This window comes from Leptodactylus fuscus, chromosome 7 (assembly GCF_031893055.1).
Source record: "Leptodactylus fuscus isolate aLepFus1 chromosome 7, aLepFus1.hap2, whole genome shotgun sequence".
Classification (NCBI taxonomy): Eukaryota; Metazoa; Chordata; class Amphibia; order Anura; family Leptodactylidae; genus Leptodactylus; species Leptodactylus fuscus.
Window position 1 is genome coordinate 103,636,642 of NC_134271.1, and position 23,383 is coordinate 103,660,024.

At 40.6% G+C, this 23,383-nt stretch overlaps 1 protein-coding gene across 2 annotated transcripts in view; it reads right to left on the reverse strand.

Annotated features, from left to right (window-relative positions):
- Window positions 1-7,911: 7,911 nt before the first annotated feature.
- The window catches only part of JAG2 (jagged canonical Notch ligand 2), a 57,959-nt gene continuing 42,487 nt past the window's right edge, over window positions 7,912-23,383 (reverse strand). For both annotated transcript variants that reach the window (XM_075282641.1, XM_075282640.1), the window contains 14 exons: window positions 20,490-20,640; window positions 20,051-20,215; window positions 19,755-19,868; window positions 19,531-19,644; window positions 19,300-19,413; window positions 17,663-17,779; window positions 16,122-16,149; window positions 15,341-15,426; window positions 14,424-14,537; window positions 14,205-14,320; window positions 13,418-13,660; window positions 12,621-12,752; window positions 11,540-11,696; window positions 7,912-11,247 (listed from right to left, as the gene is read on the reverse strand). In XM_075282641.1, the coding sequence (XP_075138742.1) occupies window positions 10,811-11,247; window positions 11,540-11,696; window positions 12,621-12,752; window positions 13,418-13,660; window positions 14,205-14,320; window positions 14,424-14,537; window positions 15,341-15,426; window positions 16,122-16,149; window positions 17,663-17,779; window positions 19,300-19,413; window positions 19,531-19,644; window positions 19,755-19,868; window positions 20,051-20,215; window positions 20,490-20,640 (2,088 nt within the window). In that variant the 3' untranslated portion in view covers window positions 7,912-10,810. The remainder of the gene's footprint in view (window positions 11,248-11,539; window positions 11,697-12,620; window positions 12,753-13,417; window positions 13,661-14,204; window positions 14,321-14,423; window positions 14,538-15,340; window positions 15,427-16,121; window positions 16,150-17,662; window positions 17,780-19,299; window positions 19,414-19,530; window positions 19,645-19,754; window positions 19,869-20,050; window positions 20,216-20,489; window positions 20,641-23,383) is intronic.

Here is a 23,383-nt window from a genome sequence, read left to right on the forward strand (position 1 = left end):
ATAGTCTTACACTGGTGGAGCTCTTTCCTGGAGTCGTCTTCATTGGACAAGACCTATTTAGCCTGCATGTCTCAAATTTTGAGGCTCTATGAATTATGGAAATCCACAAAGTAGCAAATAGGTCTTAAGACTTTGGTAAGTCTTTCAGCATTGGTGGCTCTCAAGATCTCCTAACATTACATGTTCCCACTGAGTTTGGCAACCACTGATTTAGCACAACAGTAGGAGTCCTAGATTTTATTTAAAGAGGACCTTTCACCATTTTTCCCAAAGGCAGTTCTATATACTGCCGGAAAGCTGACAGTGCGCTGAGTTCAGCACACTGTCGGCTTTCCCGATCTGTGCCCGGTGTGAAGAGCTTACGGTCCGGTACCGTAGCTCTTCCATGGTCAGAAGGGCGTTTCTGACAGTTAGCCAGGAACGTCCTTCTGCCTCGCGGCGCCTATCGCGCTGTGCTGTGGAGCGGGGAGGAACGCCCCCTCCCTCTCCTGATAATGCTCGTCTATGGGTGAGCTGTGTCAGCTTTCTGGCAGTATATAGAACTGCCTGTGGGCAAAATGGTGAAAGGTCCTCTTTAAGCTTCCTTACATATTTTGCTTTAACAATGGAAATCAATGAGTACCATATTGCTCTGTCGTCCTATGCATATATATATATATATATATATATATATATAATTCTATCTGAGGTTTATAGTATGTGTGAAGAAATAAAACTGAAGACTATGGCGATGTGTCGACTCAATACCCCCTTGATATACAGTTTAGTTCTTCTTATCTGAATAACACACAAAGAGGTTTTGGAAATTGACTTGCAAACAAGAGGCGACTTTTTATCGATGTCAATGGTACAAGACTGGATTTACATCATATACGTAATTACAAAGATGTTCAGGGAACGTATTAGGATAGGTCCTGCTTGACTGCCTGTGTGCACTGATACCAAGTAAGCAAATAATAAGATCATATACCTTTATAATACAATGTATATAAGAAGAGTCAGAAATCAATCCCAAACATAACCAATGTGACAATTTGCTGTTTGGAAATGCATATTCATAGTGACATGGATACTTGCTGGTGTTCGTAGCTTATTGCTAAGACTGGTTGATGCTTACTAAGCATGGCCAAGAACAAAGTCCATACAACATAGGTATTTTATATGAATAGCTCCACAACGTATACATATAATACAGCATGTGATAGTAAAGGCACAAGAGGTTTATATTTTGTTGAACGTGTTTCTACATATTTTTCTAGGAAAGTTCATTTAATTCACATCCCAATATTACAGGACTTCACTGTTGGGCCAAAGAATAACCACAGGTCACATGAAGAGAAGTAAAGAAGAGCTGATCCAGAAATGCTTACTTATATAGTGCCATCATGTTCCATAGCACTTTACAGATATTGTCACTAAGACGTATAGGGATCACAATCTGTATCCCCTATCAGTATGTCTTTGGAGTGTCGGAGGAAACCGAAGAATATGCCTGACATGATACGCGCGTAGGTAAGATAGCCTCCCATTGTTATCAATGGGGAGTGCGCGTATGCCGGCTCCCATAGAAATCAATGGGATCTGTTTTAACGCCGCTCAATCTGAACGAGTTTTACGTTCAGAATGAGTGAGCGTTTATTACTCCGTGTGAAGGCTCCCTTAAGCATCATAAAAGTTTCTCAAATATTTTAGTGGTTACATTGTTTTTAGTACTATAGGGGAAAAATTCTCCAGTTGCTAAATGAACACCATCAAGTAGAGGTCAATATGTCTATTAGCATGTAGTATTTATTTATTTATTTTTTAATTAAATAACATATTGATATAATACCTCAATACTCCTGCTCATTGCCACATGAAGATTCACTACAAATACTAAAAATGAATATAAAAACTTTGTAGTACAACTGATTTTAGCCATTGAGTGGCAGCTGCAGTCCACAAGATGGCATACAACTCTCTGCAGTCATGTATATGGCAGCTCAGTAGTTAAAATCAGTTAGTAGTGCAAAAAAAAGTTTCAGTGTAGCCACGGCCTTAGGATGCGGTAGTACCTGGAGGCGCTGCACAGAAAGGGCCACAGCAGACTCTACCTGCTCAGGAGGCTGAGGGCCTTCGGAGTCCAGGGGACACTTCTTAGGGCCTTCTTCAACTCTGTGGTTGCCTCAGCCATCTTTTTCGGTGTGGCCTGCTGGGGAAGCAGTATATCAACCAGGGACAGAAATAGACTTGACAGGCTGATCAGGAGGGCCAGCTCTGTCCTGGGGAGCCCCTTGGACCCAGTACAGGTGGTGGGTGACAGAAGGATACTGTCTGTGGTGACCTCCATGCGGGGGAACAAATCCCACCCCATGTATGGGACCCTGATGGGACTTGGCAGCACTGTAAGCGACCGTCTGCTTCACCCGAAGTGTGAGAAGGAGCGCTATCGCAGGTCCTTCCTTCCAACCGCGACCAGGCTGTATAATCTACATCAGACCAAACGGAGAGCTCTCCGCACAGAGAACTAATGATTATGAGGATGACCATGAGGTCTTCCTCTTTCTCTTCTGTTTTTCCTTAGCTGCCATGGACTCCTAGTATATCTTCTCTTCTCAGCTTATCTGTGTCTACGTCTGTAACATATTACTCTGTATTATCCTGTATCTGTATTACTATGCTGCTGTAACACGCTGAAATTTCCCCAAGGTGGGACTATTAAAGGATTATCTTATCTTATCTTATTAGTGAGCTAGATGGCCAGGGGTGTTTTCTTAAAAGGAATGTACGGGATAGAATTAAATCCCTGCACTAATCCAAACACCCTCCCCTGGCTACTTTCTAAGCAACATAATTTATTAAAAATGTATATTCACCCATATCCCTCGGGTGTCATGTGATCACCCCAGGGACATTTGCTGGTTATCCGGTGATAATTCGTCTCCTGTTTCTGGAAACAGAACATCACTACTACTCCACCCCTACACACTCCATCATACTTACCTATCTTCTTCCTGCGGGATGTCTTCCTGTTTTTTGACTGCCGGTGCGTGCTATAGACCCAGTGCAGCTCTGTCTAGACAATAATCCACCTGTGCTGCGCAGGAGTGGGATCAGCATCAGAGACCTGCACAGTAGAGCTGGATCGTCGGCTACAGAGCAGCGCTGGGTCTATAGCAAGCGTGGGCAGTCAGAAAAGAAAGCGGGGCCGTCCTGCAGGAGGAAGACTGGAAGGAAGAAAGGTAAATATATAATGGGGTCAGGGGTTGAGCAGGTAGGGAAGGGCTAGTAGTTATGAGCAGAATAGCTAGAGAGACAGGGAGAGGGTTTATGGGAGGGGGGAGAGAGAGATAGTGGAAGGGGATAGTTAGGTGAGATGTAGCTAACAAGGAAGTTGCAAAGCAGGAAGCTAAACTAGGTAAATAAATGAAGATGATGCCAGGTGCGCCCATGGACCCGCAGAAGTCACTCAAAACACTGCTAAATGTATATTGGTGCATTTACTAGCCCATTAATAGCCCTAACAGACCTTTTTTTTTAAAAAAAAAACAAAAAAAAAAAACACTTTTTTTTTGCATTCTGCAAATCAACACTGGTTCTGCAGCAGGCTCTTCTTTGCTAGTCGGGAGAGCTGGCAGCTTGCGGTTATGCGGGAGCTAACTTTTTCTCATAGGAATGCATTGACCAGCGTTGATTGGCCGAATGCTATACAGTGTATAGCATTTGGCCAATCAACGCTGGTTCTGCCGGAGGCTCGTCTGTGATAAGGCGGAGTCTAAGATCAGACCACAATGGAAACTGCTGTGGTCCGATCTTAGACTCTGCCTCCTCACAGACGAGCCTCCAGCAGAACCAGTGTTGATTGACCGAATGCTGTACACTGTAGAATGCTGCAGGACGAGTAAGTTCACATTAGCGCTTTCCTCCCGTCCAGAAGGATTCCGCAGGAGGACCCCCCTGAACAGAATATCAGTGCAACTGCAAGCGCTGTGCAGTTAAAGCGCATGGACCCATTATAGTCTATGTGGGTCCGTGCGCTTTAACTGCTCCTCCTAAACACTTTCCTCCTGCTACTCGTGGACTTGGTGACTCTCCTTTAGTCGAATCGTGGTTTCACCTGAAACAAGCATTTTTTTCCCCATAGACTATAATGGGATTCAATATTTGATCGAGTAGTCGAATATTGAGACTCTACTCGAAACGAATATCGAATATTTCACTACTCGCTCATCTCTACTGAAAATAAAAGAAGACAACGTGGGACCTTAGACAACACAATTCAGTAAAGATTAGAGGGCTATCTAGAAGATGTATGAACAGACAGCTGGGTGGTGCCATTCTTCTTGGCACCACCCAAGAGGACATTGGACGTTATGATTGGATGGTGTCAGACCACACTGACAATAGGAATTGTAATGCTTCATTCATTCATTCATTTACAAGTGGACTGGCAAAGGGGCAGCCCAATGTAGAATTAAGAAAATACAAGTATTTAAGACAAATTTCACATGAGAAAAGTCCCCAAGTAATTTGTCTTTACTACATGAACATGTAATAACTCCATTAAATTATGTAAGTCTTGGTGGATATTCAAGGTACTTTCCAGATTTAGTACCTATGCTTTGAACAGGTCACCGATTGAAGACCGGCAGGTGGCAGATACCCAGGACCCCAGCCATTCAGCTGGCTAAGGCCAAGGCCCCACGTAGCTTTCGGCATTAATGTATTATAGTTTTCCTGCAGTGGTTTTCACAGTAAGTTTGCAGAGGTTTCCTATGTAGACTTCCTGCTTCAATTATACCTCTAGGGAAACTGATGGTGTTTCTGCAGGTATAATCGACATGCTGTGATTACAAAAAAAATGCAACGGTTTTGGAACTCGCAGTGCGTTTGCTGCGTGCAATTTTCCCACAAAGTGAGGAAGTGACATGCTAGAATCCCATGCACTTTGCTGTGACTGTAAAACACCAACATTTTTTCAGCCATGTTTTTAGTCCTGGTCTAAAGAGCATTTGGATAAGATCTTCACTACTTACCATGCACAATGCTGTACATCTGTAGAGTAGCTATGCTTGGTATTATAGCTCAGCCCAAGTTACATCATATGATGGACAGGACGTTATATGACCTGTGACGCGCCAGCAGCACTCAAAGAGCACCTCTGTCAAATGCAGACCGCTGATCCGCAGGTTATCTTCAACTGATCCTAAAAATGTTCAGTCAGTCCTCCCCAAAAAATCCCTTTACACATGAGATCAAAACATCCCATGCTGCACTGGGAAATGAAGAACACATGATGTGAGCAATAACAGGAGCACATCTCTTCTAGGTACAAAATGCTAGTTAGATATTTGCAGTGATAGAAGATCAACATGAATGTGGAAAATCCAAATCCATGTGATTATCTGACTGGATTTGGAAAACGCAAATCCTTCTGACCTCTATACTCTGGAGAGAGGTTGACCTTGTTCGTTTCAATGAAATAAGTGACAACGTAATAGGAATGTATCTGAACATCTCCCTTAATGCATCATTTGAAGAGAACAATATTAAACTATTGGGTCACTTAGAATAAAAATGTATTTTCTTGCACGGAGCCTTTCATAGTTTAAAGATCCCAGTCACATGTGTGTAAGGATAAGAAATATCGCAACCATATTTGCACACCAATTTGGTGGCATGTTCTATTGTATATCTCCTTAGGCTAAGGCCTCATGTTGTGGAAACAGCTTTTTTCATTGCAGATTTTGCTGCATTTTTTTGAGCCAAAGTCAGGAATGGATTGAGCAGAAGGTAGAAGTACTTTATATATCTCCCATTCCACTTATAGCCATTCTTGGCTTTGGCTCAAAAGACCGCAACAAAATCTGCAACAATAAAACCTGCCTTTCCACAATGAAGGGCCTTAGCCTACAGGAGGTATTCAGGCAGTGCTTCTTATAGGGTTTTTTTTATAATTCAGAACCATATAAACACCATGTACATTCATATGGCACCATGTGCTTTATAGCCTGGGGCCATAATTGGGTCATTGAGACTATAGTCATCTTTGTATAAGGTCTTGCACTAATACATATGGGCATATTCACAAGTTGCAGTCAAAAATGTATTATATATATATATATATTTTTTTTTTTTTTTTTTTTTAAAGTGATGTGACCAAAGTATGAATACACACCATTTTCAATTAAAGGAGTATTCCCATGTAGATAACCTTTTTTTCCATTTGTAGAAAAGTTAAACATTTTTGCAAATAAAACTAAATTAAACATTTTACAGAGTTTAAGATTTCCTCTACATATCTAGTGGTGACAAGTTATTATCTTGATTGGTTGCCAGTGGATACAACCATGAATGCAGGAACTTTCTAAAGTCAGAAAATCAGCAATGATTTCCTTATTGTGGCCGGGATATCTTCTCACACATGTATTGTCCCTGCCTGATCCAACTACAATGAGAAAATCATAGCTGGGTTACTGGCAAGTCCCAGACCACAGGAAGTTTCTGCATGTGTGGTCGTAACCACTGGCAATTTGTGATCAGAAGATATTTAGAGAAAATATCTTTTAGACTCTTCAGAATTTTTAATTAGTTATATTTGCAAAAATGTTTAACTTTTAATTATCTACAAATATCAATATAATTATATACATGGGAATATACCTTTAAATGATATACTACTTGCCGTATTACATAATTTGCCCCAAGTGTTATCCAATGTAACCCTATATTATCATATGGCGAGTTCCAGAGGTGTATATTGAAGCTACCATGTTCTAACTAGAATACTGGCGGCATCTTACGTTGCCTCATGCATCTTATGAAGCCTTTGAGACCCTTGAAGTTCCAGGGTCTGGTAGGGATTTCTACCTCTGCACCTACCATAGCTAAGCTCCCCTACCAGTAGGCCTCTTGCAGAAGACCGTGGCCAAAATCGGTGTCTTATTTCCTTTTTTCCCGGATTGCACACGGACCCGCTCATTTCTATAGGCTCATACACCTGACCATGAATTACATGGTCACGTATGTGGGCCGATCGTCCAGGCCGCAAAATATAGAACATGTTCTATACCTGTCCTATTTTGCGTCCCCCTATTCACTTAAAGGGGCTCTATCAGCAAAATCATGCTGATCGAGCCCCACATATGCGTGAATAACCTTTAAAAAGGCTATTCAGGCACTGCTAAAGTTATATTAAACTACCCCCCAGTTTTAAAATGATACCCTAAAAAAAGAATGTGATCAACTTACCCATCGTGCATGGTGGGCGGGCATTCAGGGTCCGTCGTCTTCTTCATCCACGCCTCCTCTTCCTGTGATGTCCTCAGGTCCAGTTTTCCTCCGGCGCTCACGAACTGACATTGCTTAAAAAAAAAAAAAAAAATATGGCCTGGGGGCATGCGCAGTAGCCGTAGTAGAAGCCGCATGCTACTGCACATGCGCCCAGGTCATTTTTTTTTTTTTTTTAGCAATGTCAGTTCGCGAGCGCCGGAGGAAGACGGGACCCGAGGACATCACAGGAAGAGGAGGCGTGGATGAAGAAGACGACGGACCCTGAATGCCCGCCCACCATGCACGATGGGTAAGTTGATCACATTCTTTTTTAGGGTATTATTTTAAAACTGGGGGGGTAGTTTAACATTTACGGTGTCTGAATAGCCTTTTTAAAGGCTATTCACGCATATGTGGGGCTCTATCAGCATGATTTTGCTGATTTGAGCCCCTTTAATAAAAAAATCGGCCACAGAAGCACGGCCAGGACAGTGACTACCACGTGTCCATCGGGCCTTTAATTCACGGCTGGCCAGAAGCACCTGGTCATCTGCAACCGGCTTTACTTTCCCACTGGACTAGTATAGGTCTACTGACTACCGGTGTATGAAGCTCTAATTCCGTACAAGCCCCCACAAAAAAGACAAGTAGGAAACAGGCTAACATTGTTATAAAATGCTTTAATAAATAATTTTTCTGAAACATTTTTTAAGAACATATCAACCAAAATGCACTAAACAGAATAAGATCCTGCTAAGCAATTCTTGCATTCTTGTATAAAATAATTATTTTCAAGCATTCACGGTCATTGGCCAGAGTTTACACTTTCAGATCCCCCCTCCCCCAACCCACCTCCCGCTGGTAATCTGTCAGGATGTTGCTTTACACTGATACTACCATTAGAGGAGAGAAATTAAGCAGCTTGACATACTATGTAATAATAAAGCCTTTAAAAAAATACAAAAATAACTGCTGAAGCCTTATTTATGAACAGCCATGTTTTCGTGAGGTAATTCAACCTATTGCGTTTGCTGCCTTTGCCTTTTTGAGAAAACAAAAATGAACAGAGAAGAAAAAAAAAAAAAAAAAATTGTTCCCTTCATTAGGCTTGTCATTTCAACGAAAGAACATAATGTATCACCACAACTAACTAACCGCTTCACAAAATAAGGAAATGCTTGTCCCTGTGACGTCACCATTACCCACGTTCTGAGCAAAGTCCCCCCATAGTCTAAAAAAACCAGATCACTTGGGCTCGAACGTTTCTACATCCTATATACACCAATCTAACTCTTGTGTCACAGTATAGGCACAACAGACCCAACTCTTGTCAACAATTAAAGCCTAACCTCACATACATCTAAAAACTCAGGGGTGACTCCAATGAACCCCAGGATCCCCCCTGCATGCCATGTTAATAGGGATCAAAACCAAGAGTTTGGATGTTGCATAGGATTAAATAGCAGCGCCATGCTTGTCCACCGCACATGTCTAGTACTCAGGGGTGAACCTGCCCCTTACGCCGCACAAGGCGAATGACAGAAAGCCCCCCCCTGGAGGAGGGGGCGGAGCTGATGGGCGTGGCAGAGCGGAGGAGTGGGGCCAATCGAAGGGGGCGGGCTTAGTGGCATTCGCAGGCAGAGAGCAGGCACGGAGATGACCTGCTCTCTGCCTGAGCGTAAGGGGAGGGTTCTGGAGCAGCGCTGCTCCAGTGGCCTCCCCAATCCACCGCTCGGTGCTAAGCCAGTCCAGGACAGCTTGTCCTGGACTGGATTAGGTAAGCAAAAATGCCACCCTCCCTGGGGCCCTGGCATAGCGCCGCCTGAAGCGGTCGCTTCAGGTCGCCTCATGGGAGGAACGGCACTGCTAGTACTGTAGCTTAGCATTATCCAAATAAAGGAGGCTGAGCTCCAATACCAGAATAACAGGGACAACCGATGAACAAATGTGGCACTGTTTCTAGGACAATAATTTCCAAAAAAAAACAAAAAACCTCCGAAAACCTAACACACTCTTTTAATCTTCTACAATCCCCTTAAACCGATTTTGTGCAAAAGAATATCAAGAATGACCACCATGTTTACGATGTGGAGACCCTGCCAAATAACCCAGTGTTATAAGCTAAGAGAATGAGATGTGGTCAAGGATGTAGAATGGGATCCTGAGGTTAAAGACATTGTACAGGTTAAGAAAAATATGCCACACCTGTCCAAAGATTGTGTGCTGTACTGCAAGTCCGCTCCATACACTTCAATAAAGATGACCTGCAATCAAGGACAACCCAAGGACAGATGTTGCACGGTTTCTGGATGAAAACCACAAAAATCCCGTACAACTCCTTTACATGCCTAAAATCTGAATTTGTAGACTAAGTGCAGTCCGGTTTTAACCTCCCTTACTGAACCTGGACATTAAAAACAAAACAAACAAACAAAAAAAAAAAATCATAAAACCTCCCTTCTGAAACATAAATTAAAAAGGAATGGCATGACAACAGAAGAAATTCTGAAATATTGTTAATAAATCAAATATACAGAGCGATTCCTTCAATATATACATATTTACAAAACATATGTTTACAATGAGAAAAATAAATGTCTCTATAAAGGAGAACCCTAGCACTCTGCCCGTAATATATGAGATATATTAAAGCAGAAGGTAGTCTTTGACAGTTGCTAAAGAAAAAGTTTAATCTCAAGGCACTTGTCACATACATCAATACTGCAATCCTAAAATAAAAATATGAAACAAAATTAACCATAAAAAAAAAATTAAAAAAACAAAACAAAAAACAAAGACACTTAAGTCGCAGATCGCTGTGTCGCATTAATGCTGTGCCTGTTAAAAGACTTGTAAGGCAAAAAGTTTGCTGGGCCCAGTGCTGGAAGCAAAGATAATGAAAACCTATGTAAGAGCTGGGCACGGAATTTTTGGAAACTACCACTTTGTCTATGGGATATTGCAAAAACACTGGACAGAGACAGGAAAGAGGTGGGGGAGGGGGCTTGGTTTAAGAAAAAAAAAGTTTAAGTCACTTATTTTCCTCAACCTGGAGGGCTGGACATAGTCATTAAATTATAAACACGAAGAAACCAAAAAATACATCTTGTAAACAACTGTACAGTCTTTGCATAAGAAATTTTACATGATATAATGAAAATACAGAGAACCTTTGTCTCCTCTTGACTTAAGAGGATTTAAAGCAAACTTTATAAAAATAGCAACTATCAAAGAACTTCTCTTTTTTGACATTTTTTTTTATATTGTCACAAATAATTTATAGAAAGACTACAGCAACAAATAGAAAAAAAACAAAACAAAAAAAAACTGGTAACATTTTTACATTATATAAAGAAACTGGGAGTCCAGACTTTAGTCCTGAACCACTCGTCCAGAGAAAAAAAAACGTCCTGGCAATTATTGCCAAGGAACATGCCCAAGACACCAACAGATGGTGAAAGGGCCTTTCTATTGGAGATGAATTCTGTGTGTCTCCTCGTCCCGCTCTCAGAATAGGTACACGGTCCTTTCCATGTATACGGATACGGCTTTGCTTCCTTCAGTGGGGTGCATTCACATTTTTAACACATCTGTTGTCCACTTTGTCAAGACTTGTCCGATGTGGTTTACTTTTTGAGCAGTCACTATCCCCTATGCTTGTGTAAGCCTTTGTGTATGACTGAGGGAGGCAATCGTCCTCCTCTGTGTCCTCCTCCTTATCCACCATGTCCTCTTTCACCCCTTCTTCTGCACCAGAAGTTCTTATTTGAATATGCAGGAGATTTTTGCATTCATACTGAATGTCTCTATAAGGCACCCCTATTGGGTTCCATATTGGATTTAAAGGTTGGCGCTGGTTATTTGCTTCCTCTTCTTGGCGAACCGCTCGCCTTCTCTCCCTCTCTTTTCTTCGCTTTCGCATCCACCACACGCATATGATTATACAGGTTACCCAGACGACGCCAAAAACAATACATAGTATAGGGACAAGGTAATCTAAAGAAAGAGAAGAGACAAATGTTAAAACACATCAGTAGCAAAGAGTTCACAAAAAAATTGTTTAATCTTATTGGACGGCAATGGTAGCAGGACATCCTTCTTTTACTTGTGCTTCGAGTGAACCTAACTGGGGATTTATTTTTATGGCTTTTTTTTTTTTTTTTCAGCATTGGATGTGAGGCATTGGGAAGTTAAAATATTTCTTACAGAACTAAAATAAAAGCACACGTGTCTGAGATTTTGGTTATTTTGGAAAGCACTATGTCAATATAAAAACCAAGATACACACCTGAACTGGGGCCATCTACTATTACTGTCTCAACTTTGACTTCGGTGACTGCCAGCATGACGGTACTGTTCTGTCTTTTGGTGATGGCATTGACTATTGTATTGGCAGCGTTTTGAATAAGATGGACATCTTGATTGTCCACTTGTGAGACGAGTGCCTGAGAGACAAAAAAACAAAAACAAAACATGATCAGCTTCTGTAAAACTCTAAGGAATCAAACTCCGCTTAGCTGTTTCTGTAGGAGCCATAGACTTGAATGGAGAAAGCTGAGCTGTGGAAATAAGTGGCCCCCTCTACAATTTCCCTATATAGCCTCCATATGGGGAGAGACACCCATTCACCCAACAGGTGGAGATCCCACTCCCCACCTAACCAGTGCAATGTGTCTGGTGAGAAATCTACTTTAAGTTATGAATTCCTCCTCCCATTTTATTTTAGTGGTAATAACACAGTATGGAACAGTACTGCTCTAACAAGATAAGTGCAAACAAAAATACTTTGGGTTGAGGCCACGTGTTACAAAAATGCAGCTTTTTTTGCTGCAGATTTTGCTATTTTTTTAAAAATTTTTTAACTAAAGTAAGGTGTTGATTTACCCCAAAGGAGGAGGAAAACTCCATGAACTTTCTGTTCAAAGCGCTTGTGGGAAGAACTGTGATGCTATCCTGCTGCGCTTTAGTGCTGCGTATCGTCTCATGGGGCTTTAGCCTTACTAAACATTATCTGTTAGATCACCCCACTGACTATGGGGCTGCAATGGTCCTTACTCTACTCCTAATGTTGGTGGAAATATATCAAACAGGACGGATATTTAGTCTAAATGTCCAATAAGGTTGGTAGCACCTGGGATTTAAGTATTAGAATATCCCCATAATGTCGACTAATAGCTGTGGTCTGCTGCTCTAAAACCAATGTCATTCAAATGAAGGCAAATGAGTTCAGCTCTTCCTTAAAGCAAGCCACTCTTAGCAAGACATCCACTTTTCCGACATGCTTTTTGTCCCAAGCCGTGGACCTCCCTTCTGTCTGTCGCCTATTTAATTCCAATATTTTGATACTATATTCCACAGGGTATACTTACCACTGTAACCTCCACTGCTTTTTCTGCAGCAAACGTTTCATCACACAAAATGACAAGTTGCTGGTCTTTGGAGACAGTCCTGATGGAAGGCAAATATCGGATTTCTGAACAGATATTTTCCACTGTAGTTCCCTTGGAGAGGTGTAAAACAGCAATTAGTATAACACATAGATCTATAACCATTAGCCAAAATTTCATCTGTAGTAGACACTAGTGAAATTAGACAACGCAAAAGGGCCTAAAGAAAGTAAATCCCCCTTAAATGATCACTCAAAAGTCAGGAATTATGTTAAACCTAATGCAGGGCCTCAGTTGGTGGAACATGATAAAGGGATTTAATAGAACATATAGGAACCACAATGGGGGACATTTATGAAGATTGGCGTTCATAGCCTCTTAGCTGGTTGATGCCTCATTTATGGTAAGGTGAACCATCCCAAGGGCTGTGTGACTGGAGGGAAATGTACAACAGCTCTCAGATTTCTGGTGGAAAAGGATTAGGAATCTGGTGGAGACGATGGCCCCATTCTTTCGCCATGCCCACTTTTTAGGAAGGGGTGAAGGGGGGGGTGCAGAAAACAAAGTTGCAAATTTAGTTTTCGCAAAATTTTTTACAACTTTTGTGCCTTGCACACCCCTACATCTTTAGGCTATGCATTACGGCTTAGAAAGTATCAGTACAGCTGGAGGTTTCTTTAAAAGCCATGACTGACATGGAGCACCCAATATACTGTATGACTGTGCTCTTAAGCAAGTTTCAGCTGATCTCAATCATTAATGAAAGTTAAAACTGGTACCTGTGGAATTTTTTCTAGACTGAAAATGAGTGTTATTCGGGCACAGTTGTTATCCAGGTATCCTGAATTGGGTAGGCATTTAATCATAGGAGATCTTTCATGGCCGCTGCATTCTCCCCATTCATGGCATGGTGGTTGGAAGCACTTTACAGAAGACAGTGTTGGTTCACATTCCTGATCTTGGGGGCATTGGCTCTTATCATGGCGCCTTTCTAGTAGACATGGCTTTTTCCCACACCAGACCTAAAAGAAATTGTAGGGGTTAAGTTAAGCAAAACCTTCCTTCCTAAGACCCATCCCTCCCATAATCTGAAAAGGTTTACATTTATTCCCAGTTGCTTATATTGTGCCAATATACACACAAATTTCTCTGTTTCAGAAAATAGCACCAAATTTATAGAAAGCCAATTATTGTATCAGTTTTTGGAGTGTGCAGAAACCTTTATGGCCTATAGAAAGCCATGTAAAAAAACCAAAACACAAACTCCATGACTATTTTTCACTTAGCTGGTTTTGAACCCAGGACACCAATGCTGCAAGACTAATACTAAGCACTAAAGAATTAGTCCCTGACTTAATCTTAAATCAGAGCAACAGCAGATGATAAAATAAGCAAATACAAGATACCTGAGCACAAGCAATTATGTTACCCTATTCTGCACAGAATCCAACAAGTTCTTTCACAAAAGTGTCAGGGAAAACTTAATCTCCATTTGTTTTCATAAAAGCTAGAAAACCCTAACCCTAATGCAATGGATTAGAGAAGGATGAGCATTATAATCCATACCTTGGTACAGTCGATCACGCTGTCCATACAGTGACAGCTATTGCATTCCTCGTCCCATTTGCTGCCATGGGGGTACTGCATTCCTTTCAGCCAGCAAGATCTTCCAACGTCAATCACTAGCAGAAGGGGCGAAAAAAAGTTTAGATCTTCTGCCAAACAATCCATATAAATTGCTTACAAGAGTCCTGGGCACTTCTGGGAATATAACACAATAATTACCTTCTTGGCAACGTGGACCAGCTCGGCCTGAAGGGCAGGTGCACCTGTAGCCATTGATTTCATCTATACAAGTGGCACCGTACGCACACGGGGAAGACTGGCATTCATCGATGTCTACAAAAGAAAAAACAATAATAAAGCCATGCTTGGCAAGCCTTTATTTGTCTGCATAATAGACAGTAATCAAAGATGGCAAAGCCCACTTGGTTTACAGCACAAAGTGTGCAATGTGCAGGGTTGGTCTTTTTTTATTGCAATGCGCTGAACAGCTGCTCAGGGTTTGTCAGTGAATCTGTTCTCTGCTCTTTATTCATAAACTGCATATAATACAAATAATGGTACAAGGCTTTTATTATTATACATTTGGTCTGGGCATAGGAGAAACCATGTTTTACAGGATTAGAAAAAACATGCCTGCTTTCTTCTACAAAAAATCTTTACACCTGTATCAGTCGTTTGCGGCCCTATACTTCAATAACCAGGCACAGCTCATGGAGCGGTATAGTACGGTTTATGAAACCGCAGCCATCTTTTAATCATGTACTTAAAATAAAGCCTATAGATACCAATAACTAGAGGTAGGGCTGGAGGGGGGGGGGGATTATTAAATATTATAGGACATCCCACTCTTTACATGCCACACTATGACACTGAATCTTGATTTTGGTTATTTACATATTAGCAACCCTGGTTGAACAGTATACAGTTAGTGTCATCAATCAGACAATGGCCGTGTGAGACGAGATAGCAGGGATGCAAAATTATTGAAATAGTCCATGTTAAATGAATTCCAAATATACCGTGTGGTCAGTTCAATTAATAATAAAATCAATTCTAAAAGTAAAATTTTAGAATATTATACAAGAATAAAAGTAGTAGTAGCATATTATTATAGTAAGAGGGAAAACATGTCTTACTGATTCTGCAGTCCGGTCCAGCAAATCCAGGTGCACATTCACAACGAAACCAGTTGACACCATCAACACAAATTCCACCATTGTAACTGTACAGAGGAAAAAAAAAAAAAGTTAAAGAGTTACAATAAATTAATATTGGTTTAATCCATCAGATACTTAGAGGACCTTTCACCGATTTGGGCACAGGCAGTTCTATATACTGCTGGAAAGCGGACAGTTCGCTGAATTCAGCGCACTTTCGGCTTTCCAGCAGTATATAGAACTGCCTGTGCAAAATTGGTGAAAGGTCCTCTTTAAAGAAAACCTATGGCATTACACATGGGATCCATCAAGCATACCGCATATTTATAATATATAAATTATAGTATAATTTTAGCATAAGTAAAGTGGGTGGGTCCTACTTTGAGCCTGCAGTCACTCCACCCACTGGACTCCTACTACTTTATAAACATACTGCTAGGTCCTTTTAAAATCTCTAAGAAGCCAAGCATGGTCTTTATTAAGTTGTATGAAACCTATATGTGTAGCCTTATATCTGTAGGTTTATAGCTTCCTCGTGATTCTCAAGCTGCTACACCGGTTTGACAGCACTGAAAATGCAATGCAGACAACTCTGCTAAATACCTTATTTTCCCCAAAACATTGCATTATAGAAAACTGAACAGATGCGGCTCAGCAAACTTCTATGGTGAGTAGAAAATCAATAAAGGTCTTGCAATGTAATATACACACAATAAAGTAGACAAGAGCTGGAAAAAAGAAAACTTAAAACTACACTTACCAAGGATATGGGTTGCAGTCATTTGTATCTACAGAGAAAAAGAAGAAAATGTAAATTGACATTTTTTTTCCTAGAATAGATTGCTTAATGAGATATGAAGTCTTACAGAGAGCCAGACTGCTCTATGGCTGCGACCTAATTCCTCAATCCACCCCCAGCTCTGCAGGAGAGCACTACTTAAGACGATAATGGGTATATGTATTTAAAGTGGACCTGTCATCTACACAGTAGAAGCCGTGGAGGGAAGTAATGAATCTGCATGGTGCCAAAGAAGCACTAGCAATACACTGCACAAGTACATAGATTTTAAGACATTTAAGGCATATCATTTGTAAAAGTCATAAAATGGTGGAGGGAAGAGGTGTGGATGCACATGGGTTCTGAGAATAGGTGCAATAGGAGGGCTCAGTGGAAGTCAGGGGGTACAGACAAACTCATTTCCTGGATTAGTGGAGGGTCCTCAACAAAATAGACATTGATGGCGTATTCAAAAAATGCCTCTTGTGGAATAAACAGTTTACAGAACATGTACATGAAAAGAAACAGCTTGGTCAAGTATGCATGCTCTTGGTAAGTAGAAAGTAAGAACAATACATCCAGGCATGTAGGGCAAAGTGGGCAACTGAAATCCAACTAACCAGTCTTCATATAGAGAGGTCTCTACATACATTAACTAGTCCCACCAGTGGGTTTAGCTGACATTTATCTATTGTGTATGACCAGCTTAAGTATAATACATGTATGGCTACAAGTGCAAGTGACATTAGAAGTGGGCAACTCTAAGCAACCATAATAGGTGGAGCACAAGTTGTGCAAAATTTGCCATGCATAGCCATTAAAGTGAGTCTCTATGGAAAAAGCTAAAAGAAACTATGTTTGTTTGTATGTATGTATGTATGTATGTATGTATGTATGTATGTATATTTAGATTACCTATAAACTGAGACTGCAAGGGTAAAAAGGAGCTTGTGCCAAAGGGGGACAGTTCTAAAGAACGCCAGTCTTCATATTCCAAGCACTGACATAAGAGCCGCCTCAAATGCAGGAGCTCCTCCACTGGGCCATCAGTTTGTTCAGAAATCTACACCAACTTGTAGTTGGCATAGATTTCAGTGGTCATTTTAAGCAGTAAAAGCTATTAAACTTTGCGCATCTCCCTCACCACTTTCATGAAAATGGTGTGAGGGGCACAAAAAGGCCAGTAGTGACACATCCTAGGTGTATGACTTTTTACACCTGGCCTAAACTCAGCTGAACTGGAAAATAAGTAACATTTATTAGAGCTGGGAAAATAAGGTGCAACAACTTTAGACCAGAGGCAATAGCTTGCATACATTCAAGAGTCTTCTATAAACACAGCTCATCCACATCTCTAGCCTTCACGTATTCTTAAGACACAAGCTTCTTTTTTGTAGCCTCTGGCTATTTCCCATCCCAAATGAGTCAAATATGTTGGCAAATAAATGAAAGGATAAAACATGTTATGAGACACACCCTATATCCTAAAGGAATGAAAAAAAAAAAAAAATGCAAAGGCTTACTCTGTGTGCAGGTACGTCCCTCCCATCCTTCTTTACACATGCAAGAGAAGGAATCTCCGTTGCCCACGCACGTCCCTCCATTAGCACAGGGGTTGGGGAGACAGCTGCTGTTCTTAGCTGTAGACACAAACAAGAAAAAAAATGGTTATGAAAGAAATTTTGTATATCCGACTTTATAACCACAAAAACGAAAGGATTTAATCACAGAAAAGGTTACAATCCAATGCATTGAATATCAGAAGCTCTACTAGAGGCTTCAACAATGCTTGCTGTGAGGCTACAGAATTGGAAGAGATAAAGAAGATGGGCCAGTCCTTAGGCTCTGGTTCACCCTCCCTGTTTTAGGGTTGTACAGGCAACCTCTTCCCATCCCTTGGACAAGAGACAAGAAGCCTGATCCTTGGCCAAATCCTACCACAGTTCATTACCAGTTTTGTGGAGGAAGAGAAACTAATTATAGGAGCCATGGTGGCTGACTCTATGGTATGTGCACCCTTGGGCATTTGGAGGATTTGAAATTTTCAACAAAATTGTACTCTGGATTAAATGAAGTCAAATCTATAGAGACCACACACTAGGCAGTTTTAAAGGGGGCCGTCGCCAGCTCTAACCCTTTACATCTTGTAATAGGTGTGCTCCACTGATTCCAGTGCAATTGAAGTTTTCTTTTTTCTATAGCCCCCTATCATTCCTGAGCAATCAATGCTGTTAATTTCAGCACCCAATATGCTACTTAGGCTCTCTTCTATTAAATGGGCAGTCCTGGTGTGGAGCAGATTGGATGTGGCAGCTCACATAACAGTGGAGAGCCCAATAAGCATATTGAGTACTGAAATTAAAAGAACTGATTGCTCTAGAATGGTAGGAGCTAGAGGGAAAAAAAATTACAACAGAACTGGAATCTGTGGATCAGTGCCTATGAAGGATGCAAAGATTTGGAGATAGCAAAGGTGGTGAAACATCCTCTAATAATAAAGGTCTGTAATCACTAGTTCTCCAGTTACTAGAGAACTAAGTAGTTTAGTAAATAAAAGGAAACTTAAGAATGAAATATGTAACAACAGCATGACATCACATCATAACTGCACAGCACAAGTGATACCAAATCCAGCAAGGACTACTATACAGAAGTCTGCACAGTACATCACACCAATTATAGCAATATGAAATACCAGCCATTGCCAAACGGTCCTTCCTGTACACTTTGGCCATTATTGGAATTATTCCAGCAAGAATTGTACATGGTTAGAAAAAAAATAAAGGGAAAAAAATTGCATTTTGTAATTTACACAGTATAGAGAAGAAACTAAGATCCTATCTTATCCTATGCTCTAGATTACAGAATAAGTGGGGTAACACTTGACTGACAGGTGCAAATCACGTAACACACAAATCTGGAATCACAGTCCACAAACCCATTTAAGAGACTAGATGGACCAATGGTCTCCAACAAGTGGATGTAGAGCCATTGAAAAGCCATAAATCTCATGATGGTGAGAGTTGTAGTTTTGCAATAGCTCGACTTACTGTATAAGCTGGAGACCACAAATGTGGAGGACACAGGACTAACTGTTTAGATCGGGGATGAAACTGGCCTATACCAAATAATGAAAAAAATGTAATGTGACAATGCTCACCAATGTTACAAGTGGCTCCTTCCCATCCAGAAGAGCAGAGACAGCGGAAGGTATCCCCTGTATCATAGCAAGTCCCCCCATTACTACAGGTGTTGGCATCACACTGATATTCACCTGTTGAGAAGAACGAGGAGATGAATTGTAATAGAGAACTATAGTTACAATCTATAGCTAGACAGCCAGAAATATACATATGTATTCTATATACTATGTGTAAGATATATTACTCACGCGAGTGACAAGTTTTGCCTTTCCATCCATTTTCACACTGGCAAACAAAGTCGTTCACAAGATCTATGCAACGACCTCCATTCTGGCAAGGATTTGGACGGCAATCATCGTAGTCTATAGAAAATTGAAATGGAAAGCAGCTGTTAATATACAGGTATATATTACATATACAAGTTCCCACATGCTGTTCGTATATAGTCACAGAAATAGAAGATTCAACTTACTGATATCACATAATTCTCCTTCCCAGCCATTAGGACAAAAGCATTTAAAAGAGTCAATCTCATCAGTGCAGGTGCCGCCATTTCTACATGGATTGCCATGGCAGTCATTTATATCTAAAATATACAATTATAAGAAAATTAAAAAAAAAAAAAGTTTAAAAATTTATCAAAGTTTTAAATTCTGCAAAAAAAATAAATACAAAAAAAAAAAAAAAAAAAAAAAAAAAATCGAATCTAAAACTATAAAGACAGATTTGTGCATTCTTGCATAGTTCTATTTCTTCAAATCAACTTACTTTCATGGCAGTAGGCACCAGTGAAGCCTCGATTGCAGGAACAGGTGAAATTCCCACCAGGCAGACTAATGCAATGTCCGTGAGGCCCGCAGACATTAGAGGCGATGTAACGGATATCTTCCTGGGTGGCATTAGTAGAAATCGCTATTGTACAGCTGTCTATGACTAAAAATAAAAAGAGGGACACATTAGTGACACTGAGACGCTCACTATCAGCTCCATAAAGAGTTTGCTGACAAAAAACCTCAGGACGGGGCTCCACTTCACACACTGAAATAGCCAACTACTAACATTTGTACAATGCATTCTGCGAAGCAGTTTATGGCACCGTTTTCTCTGCATGCACCTACAAATATAGACGTGACCTAGTCTGCAGGGCCCCTACTCAAAAGATCAATCCTCTCCAGTTTAACAGGGCGGCCCTGGCACCTCTGCTTACCTTTACACAAGCCATTTTTGCAGTGGTCTTTAAGATGGGAACAGTTCTTGCCGTCGTAATCGTCTGAGCACGCACAGTAATAATCGCCTCCTACGTTGTAGCAGGGAGCTTTATTCTGGCAGGGGTTCGGATCACAGAAATCAATGTCCACCTTTAAGGAAAAATAGGAAAGTTCTAATTCATATTCCAGATAACACTTTTATAACTACTGTGTGAATCCTGATGTGCAGTTGTACTTTAATATCTGTATCTGGAGAGAATTCATGGATTACACAGCTAAGAGATGACGTAGAATTGTCACTCAGAATGACACTAACATCAGAGATAAGCTTAAACCAACACTGTTCTAATATCCAAAATATCCGACCCATGAACCAGGGAGGTCAGGATGAACAGTGGCATACATACAGTGAGTGCACTGTCCCAACCCCCTTTATAATAAACATGCCTATTACAATTATCAGCAATTATTGCCACTTTAACATCTGCCATTTTTAGGCAAACTACTGTAATAACCCATTTTGCTGCCATAGCTAATACAAGTATAGCATGCACAGAGAAAAACATACAGACTAGTAAACTAAAAGTGCTGCACAACCAAGGAGGCGGCAGTATTCTTCCTAATACATACTTCAGCTACTAGGCAGTAACTAATGGGGCTAAAGAGTCTGTAAGCCAAACCACTGACTAAGGAATCCTTCAAAGAAGGCCAACAGCCATGGACAGGCAGAAGCAGAAAAGATCCTCTAATTCAGGAAAAAAAGCTAGGGATGGGTTCCTATTAAAGTAAATATGTAACAAACTAGACAATATTAATAGTATAACAGAAGTAAAAGTCATTATAAATTAGAAGCCCGAACTGTTTGACTCCCCCAACTCAATATCTCTGTATCAATACATCATGATCAACATAGTTTCTGAGACGTCCCTACAAGTTAGCAGACCATTCTCAGGCTCTAACAGACATGGGAAAAAAAAATAATAATAATATATATATATATATATATATATATATATATATATATATATATATATATATATATATGTATTAATCCATTTTCATAATACGTAATTTGGGAATGGAATTCTACTCAAACCTCTGAATCTAGAAGATGGAGCTTCAATACAAAATTGGAGAAAAAGCACAAGGAAAAAAAATTAAAAAAAAAAAAAAAAAAAAAAAAAAAAAGGAAGACGAGATAAAGCAGAGTTCTGGATCCTGATAAGGCTCTAATAGTAGACATGGAAACTGGATTATCCTATGCTTAAAAAAGCCAGACCTAAAACACGTGGAGCCAAGCATCCCATTAACTCTACACTTTCCATGCTGGATCACATTTCATTGTATGCTAATGTGCAGAGCGACAACACTGACAATAAAGCGGCTTCTGATCCATCATGAAGCAATATACTGCAGTCCATAAGCAGCACGTTGTATATACATGTGTCACTACAATGCATCTTACAAACAGCAGAAATCTTCTCTGCAGCATCTCCAGGAGCATCAACACTGGAGAAGCAGAGACCTTGACTGGCCTGCACTTTCTACAGGTCGAGAACAACTCTCTGCAGTCACTATTAGGACAAAAATGCCCAACTTAAACAAATGTTAAAACCATGTAAACCTTTAGGCAGTTATGGCCTTGTAAGGTAGTCGATCCTAATAAATGGCTTCGACTTGTCTTGACTGTGGTTATTAAAGCCAGACACAAATTTTTGTCATAAACCTAAAATGCATCAGTTTCAGCCTGAAAAAAAAAAAATCTAAAGTCTGTTCATTCCAATGGATTTTGTGTTTAATGTCATATTAAAAGGTTAAGGTTATATAAGTGATTTATTAGGGTGAAATATTCTTTAGAAAACATAAAATCACTGATAAATTTAGCACAGCTATATCTAGGCTGCATAACAGCTACTTGTAGACACTGCAGGTGACTGCAACACATATAAGCACAGTGCGTTCTGTCTGTATATACACTTTACATTGCAATGGCTTCTACCCGCACATATGGCAGAGGTCTGTGCCACCAACAAAACGTAAGGAATTCCTTGCTTGGTCAGAAGACATCAAAAGAAGGAGCGATGTCAGCCAATACTCTAGAAGTTCAAAGAATCTCAAACTAGGCAAGGGAAGCCTGTCCGTCGCCTCCCTGATATAAAGCAGTCCTACTAAATCCACTGGTAATAATAATATTACACCCGAGGTTTCTGCCGGGATTTGGCAGAAGACTGCCAGACACTTGCTTCTTACAAACAACTCTGCTAGGTTACAATACAGGGAGACACAGCAGCAGCAAGGAACTCTACTTTATTATAAGGCCACTGGTTAACCACTTCATGCCTGGATGGTGTTTATCCCTATACAGTGGAGGGAAGCCATAGTACTATGGGTTTTCCTATAGCAAATACCAATTCGGAATTGCGTTACAGTAAATATAAGGAGGAAGAGGACACTGGATCACCAGGATCCATAAAGGAAGTTTATCACCATGCTAATGGTGCAGTTTAGTGCAATGAGTTTATCATCATTGCTCTCATCACATCAAGGAATGATGATTTCCAGCAACCAGTCCCTCCATCCCTTTCTCCTGCTATGACTTGCATGTGCAATGCCTGGCCCTGTCAATCATAGTAAGGAGGTAACAACAATGGCATCATCATTGCCCTCATAACACCAAATAGCTCATTAGCATATTAGGGGAAAAAAGTAATCTCTCAAGAATGGAAGCACAACCCCCCCACCACCACCACTTGTTCTGGTAACCGACTCCCTTTAAAGCAATTGGTGAAAAAGGTCAACCAAAACAGGGGGCCTGCCAAATGTATGGCTATGGCAAGTGCATCCTATATGTTACTCGTTGAATCTTAATATTGCACGCAAAGGCTGCTTAGGC